Here is a 22,813-nt window from a genome sequence, read left to right as displayed (position 1 = left end):
GCCCTCTACATTTGCGTTGTCAGCCGCGAAGTCTTTGGCATTCATTTAACTCTTTTTTATCTTCATCATCTTATCATCCTTGTCTTCTCCAGCGTGACTTTCTTCGCTGCTTACGTTGCTAAAAGTGACTGTTCCCCGCAGAGGAAAAGGTGTCCGCCTCGGCAAAAGAGAAGGAAAATATATAATAATAAAGTTAGAGCGGCAGCGTCAAGTCGCAGTGTCAAAAATGAAGCAGTCGGCGGCTTTCTTTGGCGCAACTTTTCTTTAATAAACTTCTCGACTTAATTTATATCTGAGAATACACACTCCGTATATGTATTAAGCAAAGTGACATTTAATTAAATTTTCACATCTCCGCCCGCGTGCCTCTTTTAGCAGTTCCATATATTTATAATACTTGGCTAATTGAAAGTGCACGCCCCCTTGTCATTGGAAGCATTTTATTCCTCTGGAACTGAGGCACGAGATAAAATCGAGCACAAGGAGCAAGAATTCGAGAAATCCGGCTGCATATTGGCTGCTGTCTGTGTATGTGCTAGATTCACCGCAAGGCTTTCGCAGTCCAAGCGCCTTGCAAAACGCAAACTACAAACAAAACATTCCCCTTTGAGACGCGCTGCTAGTTCGTTCTTTGAACCAAAGCGAGTAGCAAGCAAGTCGAAAACGAAGCAAGCTGCGTCAGCTGTTGTTCGCACTTCTTTATATTAATCTTTAAGAGGCGGGTTATTAAAAATTCCTTTGAAGCAATGCAGCTGTGCGCTGCGAGCCAAACTTACATTTCTCTGCTTGCTCTCTCGCTCCACAGGCTGACACACTCGTGCGCAGGAATAATTAAAAACCTGACGCAGACACTTGTGTGCGCGAGCGAGACGCCTACCGCCCTCCCGCTGGCTGCTGTCGCCTCCGCTCCGTCCCGTGCAACGCAGGTGGAATTTAGATTTTATTAAAAATGGAGCGTATTACACCTTTTTCCCGATTCATTACACAGACACACACCTCGCTGCCGTGTCGCCGAGTGCGGAAAAGGCGTCAGCAAAAGAACCACGCGTTTATTAAATTTCTAACCCGACAGTGAGTTGGCACGGCCATTTTTCGATATCCAGTGCGGTTTCAATAACGCAATTTAATCCAAACTCAACATCTGTTGAATAAAATGGTATACACTACTGTTTAATTATCCTAGTTGAAATGAGATCAGTTATTGGAAGCGATCATATGGTCGGGTATTGATATTTGAATTAGTAGAATGCGCAAAACCTCAGCGTTGGCATCCGATGATGATATTTACTTCGCAAAATTGGGTTACGACAGGAGGTTTGCGTACAGCGAGCGTCCACTGCAATGATACCTAGTTGATTCCGGATAATCAGAGGATATTTATTCTCCTGTTTATCAGCAACAAGGAGGAAAATAATGGATTCAAAGCAATTTCACAAATGTAAACAAGGATCATAAAGAAATTTATAAGTTGTATGCAGGTTTAAGCTAAGGGGACACTCAATTGACCACCAGTCACAAGGACCAAAGCATTTTTTTCGGCAGAGGCCTTTATCATTTCAAATCTCTAATTACAAGTACGAGACAACTGAAAATCCACCTGGCGAAAAAACAAAAATTAATAATAATTTCTTTAATTTAGCCCTCATGATGTATTTTTCCTTTTTACCGTTTTCAGAAAAAAAGCAATTGATTTGGAGATGAACATTTCCCAGTGATTGTTTGGATCGATTTTGGTTTTCATCATATACATAAAAAGAGATTTGTCAAAATCACTGACACAGCAGTGAAAAATTCCCCTGCTCTGGGAAAAGCCAGGTGGGATTTTGCTGAATGTCAAAAATAAAAAGTTGTCATCACAAGCTTGCATATTAATTATCCATTCTCGTTCCCTTTCCCTTTGCCTGCTGAAAGAGGGTTTGGATTGTTTCGCGCTGTCAGGGCAGTAGCGGCTACTTCTCTCTCAATCAAAACTGGCCAAACTAATGAGGGGTACTAGCTTGTCTCGTCCCATGCGGCCCATTCAACCTCATTAATCTCGCTTGTTCGGTGCCATTGAAACATCTCTCGGTACATGGATAAACGCCCAAGCAGCAATTTGCCGCGGGCCAAATTGCGTGGAGGATAATCAACGGGGGCCGGTCGTGCCAATCATAATTTAAAGAGTTCCAAACAAACTGCTTTGTTGTGCAATGCTCGCGGTCTCGATTTATGGGTCACCGAGGTAAACTTGTTTTTGATACCGAAATTTAGTGCGGAGGGTTTTCGGTAAAAAAAAATATATAGATATAACATCCAAGGGACGAGAGGCAGTTATTTTTTATCGACCCTCCCGAGTTCAGACACGGAAAATATTATTTTTGATGAAATATTACTGCAGGGTGAATGATGTGAGAAGGAGAACAGAGGAAATGGCTGCGAGCAAGTTTCCCAACGAGCCGTTTCTTTTTTGCTAATAAAGCTGGTGAGTGAGTGTGCCGGACCAATTTTTGTGTGCAGGCAGGAGAGTTGCAAACAAATTAATCCCGGTGGTTCGCCGGGAGAGAGAAAGAATTGCTGCCTTTGATCGAAAATTGGATAACACTTGATTCAGGAGTCGCGGTCGCGACAAAACAAGGCCTGTTTTTTGCCAAAATTATAAAAAGGCCAGCGTGGAGTATCCGGGCGTAATAATTTTATGGATACTTTAAAGCCACGCGGTTAATTTGCAATTTGCCAGGCCGGAAAGTGTGCACACGCGCGTAATCAAATTTTACAGCAACGAGAGAGAGAGAGAGAGAGAGAGAGAGAGAGAGAGAGAGGGCCAAGGCCGAGCGCACGTACGAGAGTAGGTTATTGTGCAACATAAATTCTAATTACCCGCAGCACTACGCTGCAATTACATATAAATATTCATTTTTCCACCAGAGTTAATTAGCTCGTAGCCGCAATAAATTATTTCGCAAGCTTCTCTGTAATGAATCCCTGCTGAACGCGAAGAAACGTGTTGCTGACGCGCTTTTCTATCCATTTTGTGGCAGGTGGGAGCTCGAGGCATAAAAATAATTCACTTGCTCGTGTACACGTTGAACGTGTCATTGAATTTTTAATGCGCACCACCGTCGAGCTCGTTGCTTGCTCCAAAGTATTTGCCTTTCATATGCATAACTCCCACTTTATTAAGCTCGCGTAAGTGGTTTGTTAAGTTTCCAATATTTATAATGACGTCGACGGAGTTTGCAAAGTTGTCACCATGGATTTTCTGCAGAACATTTTGGGGTTGGAAATATAGGATTGCCTGTGGAGGAAGCAGGCAATTGAAATCTGATCAAGTTGAGTTCTGGGAAATGGTGGTTTGCAACTCTACTCCAACATGTAATTCGCAGAATTCATTTGGCACATTTGTTTGGATTGCGAACAAGCAAATCGCAACAAAAGCTTGTGTTTTTCCGCATTTCAGTTGAAAATTTTGACATTTCACTCTGCGGACGTTGGCTATTTTTAGCAATAAAAAAATAAATAATAAAGATTTAAATTATTGCAAGGTCAGAGCGGCAAGGGATTGTATCTAAATAGGAACAGAAAGCTTAAGCTCTTTTTTGCCAAATTTAAAACTAATATTTTTTATTTGCTATAAGCTAGAAAAAATATGTGAAAAATTTGACTGTTTAAAAATTTGCTTCTTGAAAATACCAGGAAAATAGAGAAAAACATTGAAGGGTCTCGAGTAAATATCAGTTGCCGCATAAGTAAGGAGCAAATCACTCCGCACTTCTGTTTCAAGCAGTACGTGTTTGTTTGCGAAATGTCAAGCAAAGGTAGGTGCCCAGTCGTCGGAAAAGCAATAATTCTGTTGGCGCACCTTTGCAAACAGAGAGCAAGAGCGAGCGAGGCGGAACAAAAGAAACTCGGCCGTTGGAGTGAGCCGGCCGCCGATTCGGGCAAGGCAAAATCAATCGGGGACGGCGATGGCTCGGCCCGATGGAATAAATACAGCCTGCCGTTCGCTCGCTCGCTCGCTCTGCGGTGCTGCAAACAAGGATTACGCCGCTCTTTGTTGTTGCTTACAAAGTAGTGAATTATTCAGAGCACACCCGAATTAACAACCTCATCATTGCCGGGCGCGCGAGCAATTTATGGATTCGCTAAAGCAGCCGCCAGATCGCTTTTGCTCACGCAGGGCACAATGCGACGCGCTACTTCTTTGTCGGACCGCTTAATGATATAATTCCTTGCTGCAAACAACGGCAGCCCGCCCGCCCACGCCAGGTTATTCATGCGCGTCTAATTACTCTCGGCGCAAGAGCTAAATAATAACACATTACCGCCCGATAAACACACCGATTAATAATGGAACAATGGGCGTGATGCGCGTCTCTCCTTCTCGCCGCGCTCTTTATCCACGTGTAATTAACTAACTGCAGGGAGTTTTATTTGTTTGTCTCTTTGTATGCATGTATACCTGCGCCTGCCGCTCGCTTTCCAGGCAACTGTTGTTTTCCCACATAATTATTTGAACAGTAATCCTCTGGCGAGCATAATCGTAAGATGTCAGGAACTTTTCCGCGACTAGCACAGCTGCTGGCAGCATGCTTAATGAGCGCGTCGAGTTTGCCAGAGAAATGGAAATGGGGTTTTTAGAACGAGCTAGCACTACAGAGTCCTTGTTCGTCCAGTGCCAGTTTAAAAGTTTTAAATTGTATTATAGAAAACATCAAGCAAACAACAACATTCCTACTTTTCCACACTTCTCGTGACGAAATAAACTTTTTACAAGCATATATATTATATACATATGTAGAAGATAGAGTATATTTTTCTGAGCTTTTTTGTGAAATATTATGTACATTAAAATATCACGAATCGAGAGTTAATAGGATATTAAAACTTATTTTGAAATTCTTTGAAAGGGCCAAAATCTATCTAAATTAATGTGTCTGAAACTTTATAAATCTGTCTTATTCTGATTTGCCTCTTTAAATTAAATCGCTTTAGGAGAAAGATGCACCGGCGGATATAGTTGTCCCCCCACTTGAAGATGAACAAACCCAGTGTACACTTCCCAAAACTCGCAGACCTGTTTTGAGCAATTTTATTGTTCTGATTTCAATACTCCACAATAAAAAAAAAATCAATAAGTCAAGCGAAGTAATATTATTCATGATTAAAAAACTGCTCAAATCCATCTATTTAAAAATATATCTAATTTTGTGATTCAGACTGCCTGGAAAGCATAGATATATTGACCGACAATTTTCTCGGTAAAGTATTTTCACAAGAGAATTGTGCCGATGTAGGTTGTAATAGATTCTTCCAGTGATCTTTCAATTTGTTTACTTCCATTAAATACATAATCCTGTGTGAAACATTTTATGGCAGTGTCTTGTCAGGTAGATCTCGGAAAGAATTTGATCGAGAGAGTAAGACTTAATACTGGACACAATTTCAGAACCTCTCAACTAATTTTCCAGAAACTTTCTCCCTGCTGTGTACATTTCCTTATCATCTAACTTCTAGCAGTACTGCAGGAGTCAAAAGCTGCATATTTTTAACCTCTGGGATTTAAAACTCTGGAATTTATCAGCCTATTGAATTGTTAGGGCGCAGGAAACAGCTTTAATGGAATTGAATATTCTGCATTTTACTATTCCAACGTATCCTCCTGGAATTCGGGATCACCAGGAGAAATAAAAACTTTTCCGGGTGGAGTGCAAAAAACGGCCAGAACCCAATTCCACTTACTCGCCCGATTTCCACTTGTAAATGCACTCGGTGCCTGATCAACTCGAAGATTTTAGAACAAATGGCGTGGTTGCGAGCACGCCGGCTCTGCGGTCTGACTGTAGAATGCAATAAAACTCTCAGGGCTGAGCGTCCACTCGTGTTTTGCGCGCAGTCTGGATGCCCCGACGAGTTTTCCAAGGCGCACTTATCACGTTCGGCGCGCGCCACTCGAAGCCATCGGACGCTGCTGTTATTGCTGCTCTCTAAATAATAAATTTGCGGTCTCGCCGATCATTGCCCGGGCATTTTTTGCCTAGCTGCCGATGTCAGATACTCCCCCCGCGCCGGGCAAATCGGCTTGAAAAATTGCATGTAAAATCATTTTTTACCGCATAAACGCCAATCGTCAGGCGTGCTTAATGGAACGTGCTCGCTCGCCGCTGATGTGGAGCAAAAAACGACCGACTGGCTGGACACGATACACTTTCTGCACGCGGTGCAGTGCAATAATTTATTATATATGCCCGTATAATATGCCATGTACCATTGTGCTGCAGTGCATTGACTTCGAGTGCAAAATGATGCGACCGATATTGGCCGCGAATGCGAGAGAGTAGGAAGGCGTTGATTTATGCCATCTTTTGTGCCATTAGGCGCGCCAAGCAAGGCGAACAATGCGCCGAGGCTGGGAAATTATGACGAGCATCTCGGTTGAATGCATGTTTTGTGCGTCGACAGATGCACCGCGTGAGCAAAGTTGGCCTCGCGTGTGTAACCTCACCCCAGCAGTCAGGTCGCTTTGCATAATTTGAAATTATGCGTACACATTGGCAAAAGTTGTCGAGCGTGTGCCACTTTCGCGTGGCATTCTCCAACTTGTGTTCGCGGGGGTTGACAGCCTCCTCTCAGCTGTAGTGCCTCTTTGACTAAATTAAACCGGCAGCGAACGGCCAGATTTCTCCGAGACGCCGCCGCGCTTGTCTTCTGACGTTGGCGAACAAACCCCAAAATTTAATATCAATTATTGCATTGTTGTTCCTCTCGAGCTGAGGAGGATGCAATTAACTGGAGAGCGCCAAATTTATTCTACTCCAAATATGATGCCCTACGAAATTTGACGTCCATATTTAATGATCAGGCTTTTCATTCTGTCAATTTCTTTTCTCATTTGAAAATTAACCAGCAAAGAGGGAGCAAACGTTTAGCATATAAATTATCAACGATGAATTTTCGGTTCGCCTGAAAATTGCCTGATATTGGTATGCTCGAACAGGAAAAGGGAATTCCTAAAAACCAGCTGTCTATCTGAAATGTGAAGTGACTGAAAAAATCATTTGATATAGAAAATTGTCCGAAAATATTTGAAATTTTGGTGACTACAACAAGTGAGTTAAATTCAGGGAATCCACTTTTAAACAAGTCATAAATTGCTTTCTAATTTATTCAATTTCGATCAATATAGCAAACAACAGATGATACATCATGAAGATGATTACAAAAAAAATTAAAATTAAAATAGCAATTTGAATTCATTCTCATTGAGATTTTGTTAGTTATTAAATACATCAAAATTTTGAGTCTAGAAAAGATAGTGCAAACTGATTTTGCCCGTGCGAGCGATATTTTCTTATTTTCCTCATTGCATATAATATATCTGCTGCTGCTAGTGTATTTATTAATTATTTTTGTCCAATTCCCTTTCCCTGTTAATCTCTAATTGGATAAAAGCCTTGGAGAATGCATAAAACAAACACCTTCCGACGAGCAAGCAGAGAAATGATCAGTCAGCCACTGGGAAGCGAGCCTGCGTTTAAATATTCATTTCCCTTGAGGGCTGCAAATACCTTTGATAATTTTTCCATTCTAATTTAGCCAGCCGCGTTCAGTGGGGATTTACCGATAATAAAATAAAAAGCAGCGCGCTCGCACACACAAAGTAACGGCGTTGTGGCACGGTCTGATTTTTATAGCGGTAAAATTATTTCATGCGTGTCGGCAAAACGGATCGCGTGCCGAATAATTAAGTTCAGAAAAAGAGAGGCGTTTTTCAAGGATCACTGATAAGTTGTAATCTCTACGGCTTTCATGACCCCAGCGTTGTGGCCATTGGCGCGCAAGTGCGTTGATGAATGCGGAAAAGCTGAGTGAGCGCGGTTCTCAAATTGCTGGCCGGGTAAAAAGACGGATATTCTACTACCGTTGAGATTGAGGCAGGCACTTGTAATTTAAAAAGGAGGTGGGCAGTCTCTTGAGATCTCTATATTCTAATCTACTTTCTATTACGCGTAGCGAACGTTTCAGAAGATGAAAAAAATTTCCCTCCTTAAATTTAAAATAAATCGTCTCTAGAGCGAAATGTATCAAATAGTTTTTCTTGGTCTTACTCTTAGGATGGAAATTTTAAATTTTGCTTCACAACGTAAAAAAACTAACCAATTATCATTTTGTCTCACTGAATATCTTCTTTTCAATTCTTCTTCGTAAATCGCTAAAATTGTTGCTTGTAAAAAACACAACCTTTGTAAGTTTTAAATGAAAATTTTGAAGTCCTTCAATGAACTGCAGTAATAATCACGTGGATCATCTTAAGGAAGAGAGGCCATTGCAAGAGGAAGGCGGCACCCCTTTCTGCCCCTTTATCGCACCACCCTCCCGATCCAATGGATAGATATAATGTTAATAGGGTAGAAAACACGCCAAGGATCCGAGAAATCTCTTAAGCCAGCGTTCTCACGCCTCCGACACTGTCTGGCATCGCGTTTTACATTTTATAATCTCCCTCTGCGAGCCCGCCACCAGCAGCACCGTGTCATCGTGTTCACAACGAAATCCTCTCCCACCCCAGCGCGATCTGATGAAAATAAAACACACACAAAAACATGCCTCTTCCTTCACCCTCCTCTTCACAGGAGAGTTTGAGCAAGAATTTATTTTTTGAAGAATGAGAGCGAGGCGCAGCGTGTGCGGGCACGGCGCAATATTTTCCTTCTCGGAAACTCTTTGAATTTCCATTAAAATGCACCCTTTGAGTCTGTGCGAGCGTCGGCCCGTGTTTTTGTTTCTGAACACACACACACACACGCCGCTGAATTTGATTCGTTTCGTCCCTCGACGACGGTGCCCAGGCTCTGAATCGCAGTCTGCCGTCTTCTTTTTCCTCCGCTGCATAATTCATATTTACGCCTAAACAGACAAGCACTGGCTTTTCTCCGCAATGTGTTGTTTGTCCTTCCATTGAACAGAGCAGCAGTGCGGCGGCAGAATCGACGGCTTCCGCCTTCCGGCGGTAATCTTGAAGCTAGCGGCTCGTTCATCTTGCTTTATTTGTCACTACCTACACCGCACATACGTCTCTCACGTTTCACCTGCTATATGCAGGTTTAACTTTGTTTGCGTAGAGCAGGTCGCTAAGTGATTGCTCCGGGTGACGTGTGCCGTTTCTCTTTCTAATTGCCAGACGAAGGGAGATAATCACCTTTTAATTGCTTCTTCTATCTGGTCTAGCTTCAGCTTACATTTGACGTTCAATTTAATTTTCCTATCATGTTTTCCCTTGCAAAGTAAAATTGTAGTTTGTAGCTACTCCTTGTTTAAAGCTGGTTTTAAGTAATTTAATTATAGGTTGTTCAAAAGGGTACAGAGTGAGTAATGTTCAAAAGGGTAAAGAATGAGTAATGTCTATTTTCAATAAAACATGTTTACATTTTAACTCTGTTTATTTTAATTAAAACTATTATTAAATAAATAATTAAAACTGTGTAACGCATTAATTAAATTTGACAACAAACTGGAAACAAATTACACTTGATGTTTTTCATATTTTAATATTTTGTTTATTATTTGCTTTAATATATGTTTATACTGTGGTTTGTTTAAAAATAAAGGTAAAACTATTCTTAGTTGTTTATTTATTTTACAAATGAAATTGTATATTGGATTTATTTATTTATTAAATGCCAGCTGCGTGTATTATAAAAGATTATAAACATTTAAAATAAGTTTAATTAAGTCGCAAAAAATACTTATATGTATTCTGTGAGTGTGTATTTTCGGTATTTTCGTAAATTAAACCCATGTTATAATAATTCTATTGGTGAAGATTTGGAGGCCTACGCACCTTTCTCTCAGCACAGGAGAGAAAGAGAACGTGGCACTCTTGAGGATGAAGGCGCGGAAAGATAATCCACTTCAAATTTATCACCTCCGAGAAGAGAATTTCCGTGAAAAATTCGCCACTGCCATCATGAATGAGCACACATTATAATATCTGACGTGCAGGTGATGGATTGAGCTCCGTTGTTCACTCTCTCGCACACTCACATACTCCTCACTCACTCACACACGCTCGCGCATAGCATACATATATAAATATTCACTGCGGCGCGCACAGGAGGAGCAGGTGCCCCTGGGGTGGGCTGCGTGGATATTTCCGGAGAATCCTCAATTTGCAGAGCCGTTCCGGCGAACTCGATCAGACGTTAATTGTTCCAGGTGAGCGTGCTTTAGTAATTAGGAGCCAGAGTCCGAATCAGTGGACCGCAAATAGACCGTAATTGAATATTTCCTCGCAGGATATATATTTCATCCTGCGCCCCCCCCCCCCTACTGATTGGTCCGTTCTCGGCCGTGAAAAACCCGTGCAGATATATATAAAAATGGAGGTTGTTATTGTTGTTGAACCGGGCTCCCACGCCGGTCCGCACACCTATTCAGCACTTCTCTTTTTATTATTCGTCGATGAATAATGTAGCAGCGAGAATTTTTAATGCGCGCGCGGCAGGCGTACAAAAATTGAATCGGGCGAGGAAAAGAGCGGGCGCCTTTCAAGACTGACAATAACTGAGCAGGCAGAACGAAAACCAATACACCGCTGTGCGTGTGTCGTCGTCGGCAAAAATCCTTTCTGCATGCCATGCCGGTAGCAAGATGTGTGTGAGCGAGCCTTTTTGCATGCTCGAGAAAAATTTGCATTCAGAGTCACCCCGTCGTGGTATTATAAATTAACACCACGCCTGCCGCTCGTCGCACTCGAAAGAAAAAGGTGCTTTCAAAGGCCTTCCTTGTTCGGCTACGCGCTAAAGGAATGAGCAAAATCCGGGCTGGTTTTAAATAAAAAATTGTCTCCTCTCTTGCGCTAGGGTTGAATGTTGATGGGAAATTTTGCAACTAGATTAATAGCAACTCCCTCGTCCTCGTTTTTTCTAAAGTAAATTTAAATACTGTTAACAAAAGGGTTTTTAAAATATTTTTTGCAATTAAAAAAACTGAATAAATTAAATTTGGTACTGATCAAAACTATTTTTAAAAGGAACGATGATTTTCTAGTCAGTTTTGATACCCTTATCACAAAAAAAATTGTTCAAACCTTTTTTTGAAAGTATTTGACATCACCTCTCCCACTAGAAAAAATTAACCCGATGCAGACATGTCTCATTAAACGTTTCTGTTCGTAAAAATTACCACCTTTCCCATTTTAGGCGGCAAGAGAAAAAAATCTGAGTCAATATCACAAGTCGTCTGTAGCCATAAATTTGTTATGCGAGTTAATCTCCAAAATTGCGGATTTCTCAAGAGTAGAGCTTTTCAATTTCAAAGCAACAATTTGATCTTGTTTTTATACTATTCTCGGGGATTGTATTTTTAGATTTCCTATCATAAAATTTGCTCATTTCTTTCTCTAAAATATCTGATTGGTTAAAGAGAACACGTAGAAAAGCTTTGAAATCGTTGTAGCGATTCGAAAGTATAAAAAGTGCTCGGTAAAAGTTGTTCTGTCAGCCGGGATTCCACTTTACGTATGCAGCACGGGATGCAAGAAATGTGCCGCTGGCTGCCATTGATTTCCCGCTACCATTTGAGCCAGTCATAAATTTTAATTCCAGGCTCACTTCGCGCACAACTCTCGTACTTTTGTTTCTCTTTTTGCTGCTAACGAGCTGGCTCGGGCTTGGCAGCAAAATTGCTCTCGGCCTGCAATTTATGTCTTGAGGTGTGTGCGGCCGACCGGCCAGTCACTTCTTTTTTTAACTTGTCGGCCCTAAAATCCGCACCGGCCGTTTTTACTACTCGGCGTGTTACGAGCTGGTGAATAAATCTCTCATCAGCAACCACACGGTGCGTTGCGGGTAAAAACAGCCAGAGCTATTCAATAGACTATCATAAAATCCCTAAAAAAAAATCGAAGCCGTCTCAAAAAATAAGCCTGAAACTTATTATATGCGGGCAAAAACCACGGTCATTCTATATTTTCCGTCAATGATATAATTTTAATACACATCTAAAAGAGCCCGCATGAAAACATATATGTATACCTCAAAATTTGCAGTCCAATGGCAGTTTTATTTTTCCTGTTTCGTTTTACTATGCATTTTTTACATTAGGATGAGGTGGAATTTTCCTGATCGCGTTTATTTGAATAAAAAAAATATTGTTACTGAACAAAACAGGTCAAACAAAAATATGCTTTCCATAGAACAGCTCTAAACAGACTGTTTTAAAAAAAAGATAAGTATTTCGAATTTAGCTTTATTATAAACTTTCTTGGATCGCATGAAAATTGATTTTTAAATATTTGATTTTCTTTGTTAGAGAACCCGCCAGTCACTATTTGATTATACGTCAGCCTTAAAGGGCATGACTATGCGTCAAAATTTTCATGTGAAGCTAAAAATGTTGAAAATCTGAGTACCTTTGAAATATTTTGAATCGCTAAAGCCGTCAGCTATCAGCCATAGTTACTTCTCAGGGTCCTGAACAATAGCAGCCATGATACTGATGACGTCATGATGTACTTGCCGCTCTCTTGAAGACAAACGCGGTGGCTGATTCTAAAAATTCCAAAGACCCTTCGATTTTCAGAATTTTCAGCTGAATTAAATCAAATTGTTATTTTTCGACGTGTATGTTGTATGTCCTTTATAATCCACACCGGCTGTTTTTACTGCTCACATCGTGTTACGAGCTGGCGAATAAATCTCTCTTCAGCAATCACACAGTGCGTGTGGCGTGGCGGGTGAGAGACAGCCAGAGCTATTCAAAAGACCATCAGAGCGTCGAGAATGAATTTCAAATGGCGTCAACCAGCGCCGCGGATGCCGATTGCTGACTGACAGAGTGTTGGCTAATGCAGTGAGACACGCGCGCGCAAAATAATCCTATTACGCCGAAACGCGGCCGCAAATGCCATCATTTGCAAATTAAATATTTACTCGGGAGCACGTAGAGCGCACCCGTGACGTCAGCATCAGTCAGTTTCGGCTGTGCTGCTGCTGCTGCTGCTGCTACTGCTGGTGCGGAGGTCGTCGCTGCCGGGCCTGTATTTTTCATTTAGCCAGCTTTTATTTTAGTCTGGCGCGCCACCAAAGCCATCTATCCACCCATCCATCCTGCTCCAGCTGCAGTATCGATCCGCGCCGCGCGTCTCCCGTGTGCTCGCGCTCCACTCACTCGGCGCCGTGCACGCGTATATATAACTGAAATATTGGTTCGCATCGCACACTTTCGGTCACCCAGTCACCCAGATTCCGCTCCGCCCGGCGTGTTTACGCAGCTCAAGGAGCGGCAGGCGGGCGGGCAGGGTCGGATGGGCTGGAATAAACACAAACAGGATGTTCGCCGCGCCAACACACCGCTGCTTTGTGTGTAATGGACGACCAGAGTTGGACCGAATTTATCGAATAGCGTAAGCCCCAGACGGTTTGCTCGAGCGGAATATCTGAAGAATGTGAAATACATGCTGCTGGTTTGCCGTTCAGGCTGCGGGGCAAGTTTCCACGCTTCACAGGAAATGGATTGGCAATGTATGCAACCGTCACACACATATCGGTCGCGCAGGTTGCATAACACACCTATTCGCAAGTTGGAGTTTATTCTTTGGAAGGTTTCTAACCTCAAACATGGAGAAATACGGTCGGTGTATTGCAAAATGAAGAATTGAATTCAAAATGTTGAATCAAATTATAATGAATCCACAGACCATCATCTATTTAAAAGTTTTGAGCAAATCCTGCACTCTGCACACTGATTTCCAATTAAATTTCGCAGCCTTAATTAACAAGATTTATTTTAAAGTTTTTGAAAGAACACTATGCAATGCAATTGCTTTCAAAACTTAAAAAAGTTAATAATATGTGTGTACACATTTACATCTCGATGATCGGAATTTCCACTCGTCTAATAAATCTGAGCCCTTTTTATGGCTTCAAAGACGAAACAATCACGTTAATTATTACTTACGTTATAATTGGCCTTTTGCGGAAACTGGAAACTCAAGAATAAATAATTATATACACATCCATTTCAATATTTACAAAATGGTGTGTAACAATTTATGTCAAGTATTTCATTGAAGTTCTAATTACTGATGCAAATAGCCCTTAAGTAAGCTGCTTCCGCGTTCATTTTATCCACTCAACGATTGCTGTGCTTTTAGTTTTTAATACTTCTCATGGTTAAATACGCGAGCATTTACAGCAATTATTGTTTCGTAGTTAATAAGGGATAAACAGTGGTGATGAAAATAAACTGCTTTTCTTAGAAAGGATATTTAATGCAAAATAATATTTTTATAGTGTGTATTTTTAACAAGTTCCACGAAAGGGTAAGCTAGATGTTTTAGACGGGGTTTTGTCTAGTTTTAGCAATATTTTAACCCGAATGCTTTATACACATTTTAAGGTACATAAAACCCAATTGTTTAATAGCTAATTCCCAAGCATTGTTAATGAGAAGTTGATAAATTTATTTACATCTCAAAGCCCAAAAAATCAATGATATCCAATGAGATTAAAAAAAACACTTGACACGAAACCAATTTTCCTACGCTCAAGAAGAAGATGAATATTTTCATCTGGAAAAGTGGAAGTAAACGTCAAAATTCAGGCCAAATTTAGTACAGGTACGATTGGGTTGCCATTTTGTGCGTTCTTAATGCGATTTAGGTGGTTTTAGATAGACTCAAGTTTTAAAATTGCTTATTTTGTGCTCATACGAAATCCATAAAAATAATGTAGCCGATCGTCTTAAGCCTTAAATTCCAAACCCCAAATTATTATTATTGGAACATGCTGCTGAGAGGAACACACTTCACAATCTGTAAAATCCAATAGAATGGGGTTGTAAAGTAAGGAGACTGCGTAAAGTAATAGTTTGAGAGAGTTTGCGGCCTGCTGGTCGATATTTTGGTGTTCGAAACGAGCCACTGGCTCCATTTTTCCCAGAGAATCATTACTCACTTGGCAGGCAAAAAGAGCAGTGAGCACGCCAACCGCGCGTTCTTCAAAACTTGAAGCCAATTTAGCAGCTGGAAATTGAGCCGGGCGCACGTGTTAAGCAGCCACTTGGTGTGTCGTGTCAAAATTACCTGCATGTACGTGTACATAAATTGCAGGCTATCGCACCTTCCAAATTTTGTGCTGTGCTGAGCTGTGCGCCGACAACAAGCTTAACTGCGCTCCTTTGCTTAATCAAGGCCCCGAACTCATCTGACGCAGTCCGTCCCTGGCCGCTACTAACAAGCCTCGTTCCGGCCGCGCCGTGTCGACTAAATTTTAGATTAGCCCGCACAGAGGCCCGTCTCATATTTACTCGAATAGTTTTGACATGCAAATTAGCAGCCGGGTAATGAATTCGGCACCACCGCTTACCTGCAGCAGCCGACAAAGGGTCCCGCGCGCGCCGAGCTGCTCTCAAGATTTCGCGTTGCACAATTTAATCAAAAGTTGTTCCGGCCCAGAAGACATGCACGCGGCGTCTCCGGTGCGCTCGCCCGCCCGCCCGCCCACCAATTCACCAATGCCGCTACTTCGGGAGTTAATATTAAACATGAAGCCGCTTGTTGATTTGATTAAATGGCTGCTGCGGCGACGGCGGCTTTGGCGGTGCAGATTCCCGGTAGCTCGATAAGCAAAGGCTCTTTCGGCATTGTGTGCTCTTGCGCTCGGGAAGAGTGCAACAACAAAGACTGAGCGGCCGGCCTGCATCCCTCGCCGCACGGTGTTTGCAAAACATAAAGTTATTTCAGCGCAGGCAGATAGCCGCGCCACATGAAACAAAAGCCAGCTCTCTCTCTCTCTGCTGATGATAGCGCAGCCTAGCTCACCGTGTCTAATCTCCTCTCGCCCAAATTCCACGCAATAATGTAACGCCACGCGCGCGCACACGCACGCTGCGGCTTCTGCCGACACTGGCAACCGCCGCGGATTTTTCATAAGCAACCTGCCTGCTCTACCTCCTCATCTGCCCGCGCAAATGGCCCTTTTGTAATTATTAGGCGCATAGTTGAGCCCTGACCGCAGTTGTTTGTACATACGCCTCTCCAGTTTCATTTTTTGCTTGCCTAAAGCCTGCTTTCCCCTCACTCGCTAAAAGCTTCTAAATCCTGTGTGAATTATGAATGTGATCCAGTTTTTTATTTCCTCTTTTGCTTCCCCTGGATAAAAATTTGTGATTACTGCATTTTCTTGCGGGTTTGGCTATTTTGCTACTCTAAAAGATACTGTTGAAGTTTTCGGCGCTAAAACAGCATTTGTGCTATCAGGAATATAAATTAGATAAAAAAATGATGTTAATTACAAAAATGGAAAGACTAAACACAAATTTCAAAAAAAAATATATAAAGTTTGAATTGAAAAATCGATTCAATTGTTAAATTATTGTGAGCATCTGCAATCCGATAACTTTAAATTTCAAGTCTCAAATTAGATAGAGATGTGGAAAAAATATTGTGGCAAGAATCTTTCACTAGAGGCATTTCAAAAAAGTCACACAATTTTTCACCAAAAGACAAGAAAGCTGCATGTTTCATAAATTGTTAACACATGTGCCCTGGATTTTGAGCGTCCAGGAATACGACAGCTTCCTCGGCAAAAAGCACTAATACACTTTCGGCTGGTCGGCGTGCTTTCCATTTGCTAGATGGGCACACGTCAGCGTCACCGCATCCAAAAAAGGCTGAGGGCCACAGTATACGCATGTATGCGTGCGGGCGGGCTGGCGGACGGGCGGCTTTACTCAAACTATTAGCCTTTCATCTCTGCTCAGCGGCAGTCATTCTTTTTTGTCTGTCTGCTGCTGCTGCTGTGCAAGCATTCGCTACATTATTCACGAGGTGGTAGCGTGGAACTGTCTGTCTGTCAACCCAAGACACTCCCCATCTAGGCCTGCGTATGTATGTGTGCGCCTAGCTGCAACGCATCTCGCAGGACGACCCACTTTTTCAATCAAGGCTCCACGCAATTTCAATACCGAAGCGCGGCGCGGCCCTCGTGCACCGCACCATCAATCTTGCATTTGTCGACGAGAAAGAATAATTTTATTCGCGTTAGCCTTCTTTTTGCTATTTTCAAATGTCTTTTGCGGCAAAGAAGAGTCTATTTGGTTGCTAACGTCGTTTGAATAATCCTCCCTGGCTGTGTTGGCTTACTCAAAGAAAACTTGATATCTGTCTGACTAAGTAGGATGTGGGTGAAATATATTTCGTTGGTGCTTTTGTAGCTCGAGATATCATCTCATGGAAAATATCAATTTAACGGTCTCCTTTATGTAAGCTACTTTGTTGGTCAATATCGTTGATAATAATTAATAAAATATGTACATTTCGTCATTATCATTTCGTTTTCTTTAATCCTAACAGTGAAAAGAGAAAAAACAAATCATTAAATTATTTGTTAAAAATGATGTTCAATGCAGTCAGCGGTTGATATTATTTAGAATTTCTTGTGTTAACATAATCAGCAATGATTACGTACAAATTATAAACCAATATTATCCTACAGACAAAAAAGTAATAACATAAATAATTTTTTAAAGTAACAGTGTATTTATTATTTTGCACCGTATGTAAAAATTAATAGATTTAAATAAAAAAATGAATTCATACTTTTCAATATGTTTTTTTACAAAATTTTCTTGAGCCATTACTTTTGAATTGCATTCAATCTCATCCTAAGCTCCGTTGGACTCTATTGTTTTGAAACTGAATACGTCCAATTAATCACGACAGGAGAAACGGCGGGTTCTGAACTGAAATTTGATGAGTTGTCATGATTGCGTAAGCGTGGCGGCGGCCCCCTCGGAGCCGCCCACGCATTCCGACTGTTTCTCAGGCGAGCGCAGGCTCGGCTCATATTTCAACCAGTATGATTAATGCTGTCCCTTAATTATTGTTGCAGTTCCGCCTCAAAGGATTGTAATTACTGACGAGGTGGGGACGGAGCGCGTGTCTGTGGTCGGCCCGTACGTCGAAGGCTCCAAGCTCATTTTACGCTGTGATGTATTTGGAGGTAAGTCATGTCATTCCGCTCTCGTCTCTAGCGTCTCCTGTCATCTCGACGGCAGCCCCTTTTGCCAAATTAGCTAGCTAGCTCCTCAATTCCAGGCCTGTATTTATTGCCCGGTAATTTAATTCACGCCGAATAAATCTCGCTGCCAGAGGCCATGCCGTCATGAGCCCCTCGGTGAAATTCAGCAAATTTTGTCTATTCTACGCTCTGCAGATTGAACCTTAGTGGAAAACTATGCTGGGAGGAATTTGTCGTCTCAATTTTTGCATAGTTAACGTATATATCTGGGATATTTGTATGTAGAGATATAGAGTGAGGGGGATATGAAATTTCATCTGCTCAGGAATTAACTTGGAATTTTCCTGAAGATCCTTTACATGAATGTTTGAGCAAAAGGCTCGGGCCAAAGGACAACTGAGGCTCATGCCAATCAAAAACAACGAATTTATAACACCATTTCACACGCTTTGAGAATTCATTTTCAATGAAAATATATGGCCAACAGGAAATGAGGCATCAAAGTATCGGCAAGATTTTTTAAATGAGTTTAAATTTTAGATTAAACTTAAGGATTTTTAGCTCTTGTCGATTGACCACAATCGACTTAATTTATAAATTCTAATTTCTTTAAACATTCTAAATTTTAAAAGATATTCAGATAAACATCTCTTCAATAACGACTGGTTTGTTTTGAGTGACTTAAAACGTCTGTTTTTAACAAAAATTGGCTCGTATACTGCCGGATCTCCAGAACTCTGTTGACTCATCGTGAATTAAAAAAAATCAAGAGAGTTTATAATTTTTTCATTTTTAGTCTTTTTTAAATTTATTCCTAAAATTCTTGCAGGTTTAATTTTAATGGAAATAACTTAAATTGATCGATCCTCCTGTTAAAAATTTTTTGATGACAGTCATGAATAAATCTCAACTTTCTATTGCTGAGGAAAAATTATTCCATCTATTAAAATTTTGAAATTCATTATACTGAATTGTAATTTAGACTTTATGCTCCAGGCCCTAAACTTTTAATTAAAAGCGAGCCAAGAGCACAACATGAAACTTTCCAGCAGTTGCATTTGGTGTTCGACCAATTTATGTGAATCAATACGGGGGTGAGTTCTCAAATTTCCATCTCCCCCCGTTCTCTGCCTCGAACAAAATTAAACTCAACACATTTCCAGCAGATAAAATCTAATTCAGATCCGCGCGCGTATACAAGGCGCATTTCCACAGTGTTGTGCGTTCGTTCGTTCGTTCGGCAGGCGGGCAGGGACCATTTGAGTAAATGCAAGCGTGCACGCGCTGTAAAAATTCATCGGCCGCGCGCCAAATGCCTTCTTGCCTCCCTTCCGGCCTCAACTTCGCCGCCAAAGTCTCTCTCGGGAAGGAGCAAGCAGCGGCCCATTAACCAGCGAGAAAGATGCAGAAAATGAAATTTGGCCAGCCTTTGGCGCGTAAGACGCGCCTTCCTTTTTACACACACACACACACACACGCCGCACCCTTTGGGAAAGTCTTAAAACCGGAACACACAAAAACACACACCGTCAAGAGAGGAACACTTTTGCAAAACACCAACAATTCGATGCGACGCCCCGTGTGTGTATGTGTGTGCCTGCGGAAAAGCGCACACGCTTTCTTTCTTTCTCTCTTTTTTCCCTCGAAGCTGGCGTGGCACGCTATAAAACGAGCCTGTGAGCACATTGCCTCGCGTATATACACATCGCTCCTTTTGCAGTTCTCAATGAAATTCAAAACCGTGAAATGTATCTGTTTCACCACGTTGTATTTTCCGAGACAAGAGCGCCATTTGTGTGCCCTCCGCACCCGGCCGCGGTCCGAAAAATGAATGGGGCTCCAGCTTGATTTCGCATTCGTCAATATCAATCGCTGGTGCGGTTGCTTCGTTTGCTTTCGCTGGGAAATTTCCTCCTGCCGACCGACCGACCGCCGCGCGCGCTGAATTTTTATGTTCTCCCCGACGCGAAAAGTGCACCCAGCGCGTATCAATTTCCATTTTATGCCAGCTTCGGGCGGCAGTAACCTACTTCCAGATTCCAATGGCTTTTTGCGAGCTGATAATACACTTCTCGTATGTGAGTAACTGCCGGAATATTTCTTGCTGGAAACGAGATAGCGATTTAACTCGCATTTTCGGTGAAAACTGTTGCGGCAAATGAATTCGGCGCTCCACATCACATCTCCTGATATTCTTTCCTGCTCGACCGTAAAAGGAAACGCAAAGAGTGATTCTGCGAAAACCAAGCAGAAAGCGTTGAAAATACTTTGCTACAGAATTTAGCTATTAAAAATGCGGTATTCCTAAAATTTAAAACAGTAATCTGAAAATTATGATTTTTCAATATTTTGCTGATGAGCGAATACCTCTCTGAAGCATTATTATTTTTTCAAATTTCCGCCGTTTAAATTAACGCACTCTTAAATCAAATATGAAAAATATGACAGCTTTTGATCAAGTGTGTGACAATTTGAAGAGATTGCAAGGCAATTATTACAAATGTAACTGCTATTATGTATTTAAAATTAACAACAATAAAATACTTTTTAATTACAAAATTTTATTAATTGTTGATTTAAATAGCTTTTATGCAAAAAGTATAAATATTTCTCGGTGAAATCATCAGTAATTGATACTAGTTGCAGAATAATAAGAGGCATCTTGTATGGTAAATCATATGAAAGTACCCAAATGCCAACTGCTAAAATCGGCATTGCAAGTAAATCAAATCTAATGGTGTGAAAATTATCAAATATTCTAAATTCTGTATTTCATAAGCAAATTTATTTTGCATTGAAGAAATAGCAATGAGCTGGCCTGGAATATCCCAAATAAAAGTATCCCAAACATCGGTGTATATTTAAGTGATGTAAACAATATTGCACAGGGTATATAATAGGTATATCCCCAGCTCACAGACAATTTGTATGTTTGTTTGCAATGTGTATCATGCGTGAAAATCGAGGATGTCACAGAGAAATGGCTGGTCGGCGGAGCGGCGATTCGTTGCCACTTGCGTCAATCTATCTGTGATTGCGTCCCCAGACTGCAGGGTGGTTGTACGTGGGCAACGCCGTTCTATTCACCCGCTTCACGGGGCTGGGCATTGGCAAGCGGAGCACGGCGGCGGCGAAATGCCCATTTTCTCGCTCAAACAGCTCATTTTACTCTTTTATTAGAGAGCGGTCTGATTGTCCGAGGCGGAGCGTCTCGTATTTCGGCCCGCTGCAAGTGACGTCGGCGGCTCGAGGTCACAATCGGTCCAATCAATCACGCGGCCATTGTCCGCAGCCGTCCTTATCGTTTCAGGCGGCGGCGGCGGCGGTGGCGTGAATTCAATACCGGTTATGAGCACCTCCCGAAAGTGGTGAGAAAGAAAAAAGCAGCATGTAGAAAGAGAGGAAGATCGGCCGGCCGGCAAGGCGAAAGGAGCAATCACTGGAAACTGCAGACGGGTTTAAAAATGGACGGCACCCAACACACACGCCATTGTCCCAAAAAAGCAATCGTGCGACCGCATTGCTTTACGTAGATAATATTGACGTTGATGCCGCTACTGCTGCTGCGGCTGTGCAGGCGGCTGAGGACGAGCCCAGCGTGTGTTTGTGTGAGCATGCACGTCGCCCACACAAGAATTCAAGTGGCGCAACAGCAGGGGTGGAGAGGGTTGTTTCTAACGGCTGCATCGGCAATAGAATGACAATCAATCCAGCCTGTGCAGATTTTTAAAGAGGGGTGTGAAAAAATGGCAAAATACTTCCACGCAATCGCCCCCCCTTGCTAATGATGCAAAAACAAAATAAGCACTTCTAAAATATTAAAAAATCTTGATTGAAATTTTGGTTTTATATGGCTTGATATCTCTACGCAAGTAATTTATTTATTCTTGATTTTTTTTCATTCACTTCTATGGCGCATTTTAGCTTGGTGGCCACCACACTCCCAAATTGCTATATTGCAACAACCTTGAAATGCTGGAATTTTTAATTCTTTTGCATATCATTGAAGTAAATTTACTTTCAGATATTTGATGGTAATTTAGATTGAGTTTTGGATGATTTAGAATATTTTTAAGCCCCGAGGAGGCATGCGTAGTAGTAGATTTTTGAAAAATTAGAGCAAGGGATTGAAAGGGGTAGAAAAACACCTCTCATAAACCCTTCAGCTAGTCAGGGGAGGTCGAAACGAGTTTAACGGAGTAAAGTTTTTGCAATCCTGATAGCTAGAACCTGATATTTGGAGTTTTCAATATTAAAAACATTCTCAAATAGATAATTTTTTTATCTCAAATTTGGAATTTGTTTTGCAGTTTCTCCACATTAAATTTTTTGAAAAGAATATTATTTTTTCAGTGACATCAGAAATGATCCACTGCTATTCCTAATCAAAATATCCGAGCTTCATTTCCCCCATTTTTCATTAAAATTTGTAGCACCATTTTTCACATCCCCTGGATTTGTAAGTCATGTAGCGTCGGATTTTCCTGCCTACGGACAAATTTTATGGCATCCATTTGTATTAATTTTTGTGGGATTTGGCCAGAACACGCACGCCAATTTTGTTCTCCTTACATCCTATGAAATTTTATGGCTGCACATGGCGTGCGGTATTTTTCTTTCATTTACTGAACACAGAGAGCGAGCGTTGCTTTGTGCTTCGCCCGGCGCTCTTCCCTTCCTTTAATCCAGCCGACCCGGCTGCTGCTTTTTCCCGGCGACATAGCCGCTTCAATTAGCCTTTTGGGTCGGCGTGTGCAATTTTTTGTTGTAATTTCCGCGCACCCCTTGCTGCGAGTGAGTGCTCTCGATTGATC

At 41.6% G+C, this 22,813-nt stretch overlaps 1 protein-coding gene across 2 annotated transcripts in view; it reads left to right on the top strand.

Moving 5' to 3' along the window:
* The window catches only part of LOC135935522 (nephrin-like), a 206,446-nt gene that overhangs the window by 129,976 nt on the left and 53,657 nt on the right, over positions 1-22,813 (top strand). For both annotated transcript variants that reach the window (XM_065477927.1, XM_065477936.1), the window contains exon 4: positions 17,871-17,981. In XM_065477927.1, the coding sequence (XP_065333999.1) occupies positions 17,871-17,981 (111 nt within the window). The remainder of the gene's footprint in view (positions 1-17,870; positions 17,982-22,813) is intronic.

The sequence above is a fragment of the Cloeon dipterum genome, chromosome 1 (genome assembly GCF_949628265.1).
Source record: "Cloeon dipterum chromosome 1, ieCloDipt1.1, whole genome shotgun sequence".
Taxonomy (NCBI): domain Eukaryota; kingdom Metazoa; phylum Arthropoda; class Insecta; order Ephemeroptera; family Baetidae; genus Cloeon; species Cloeon dipterum.
This window is presented reverse-complemented; position numbering and strand designations above follow the sequence as displayed.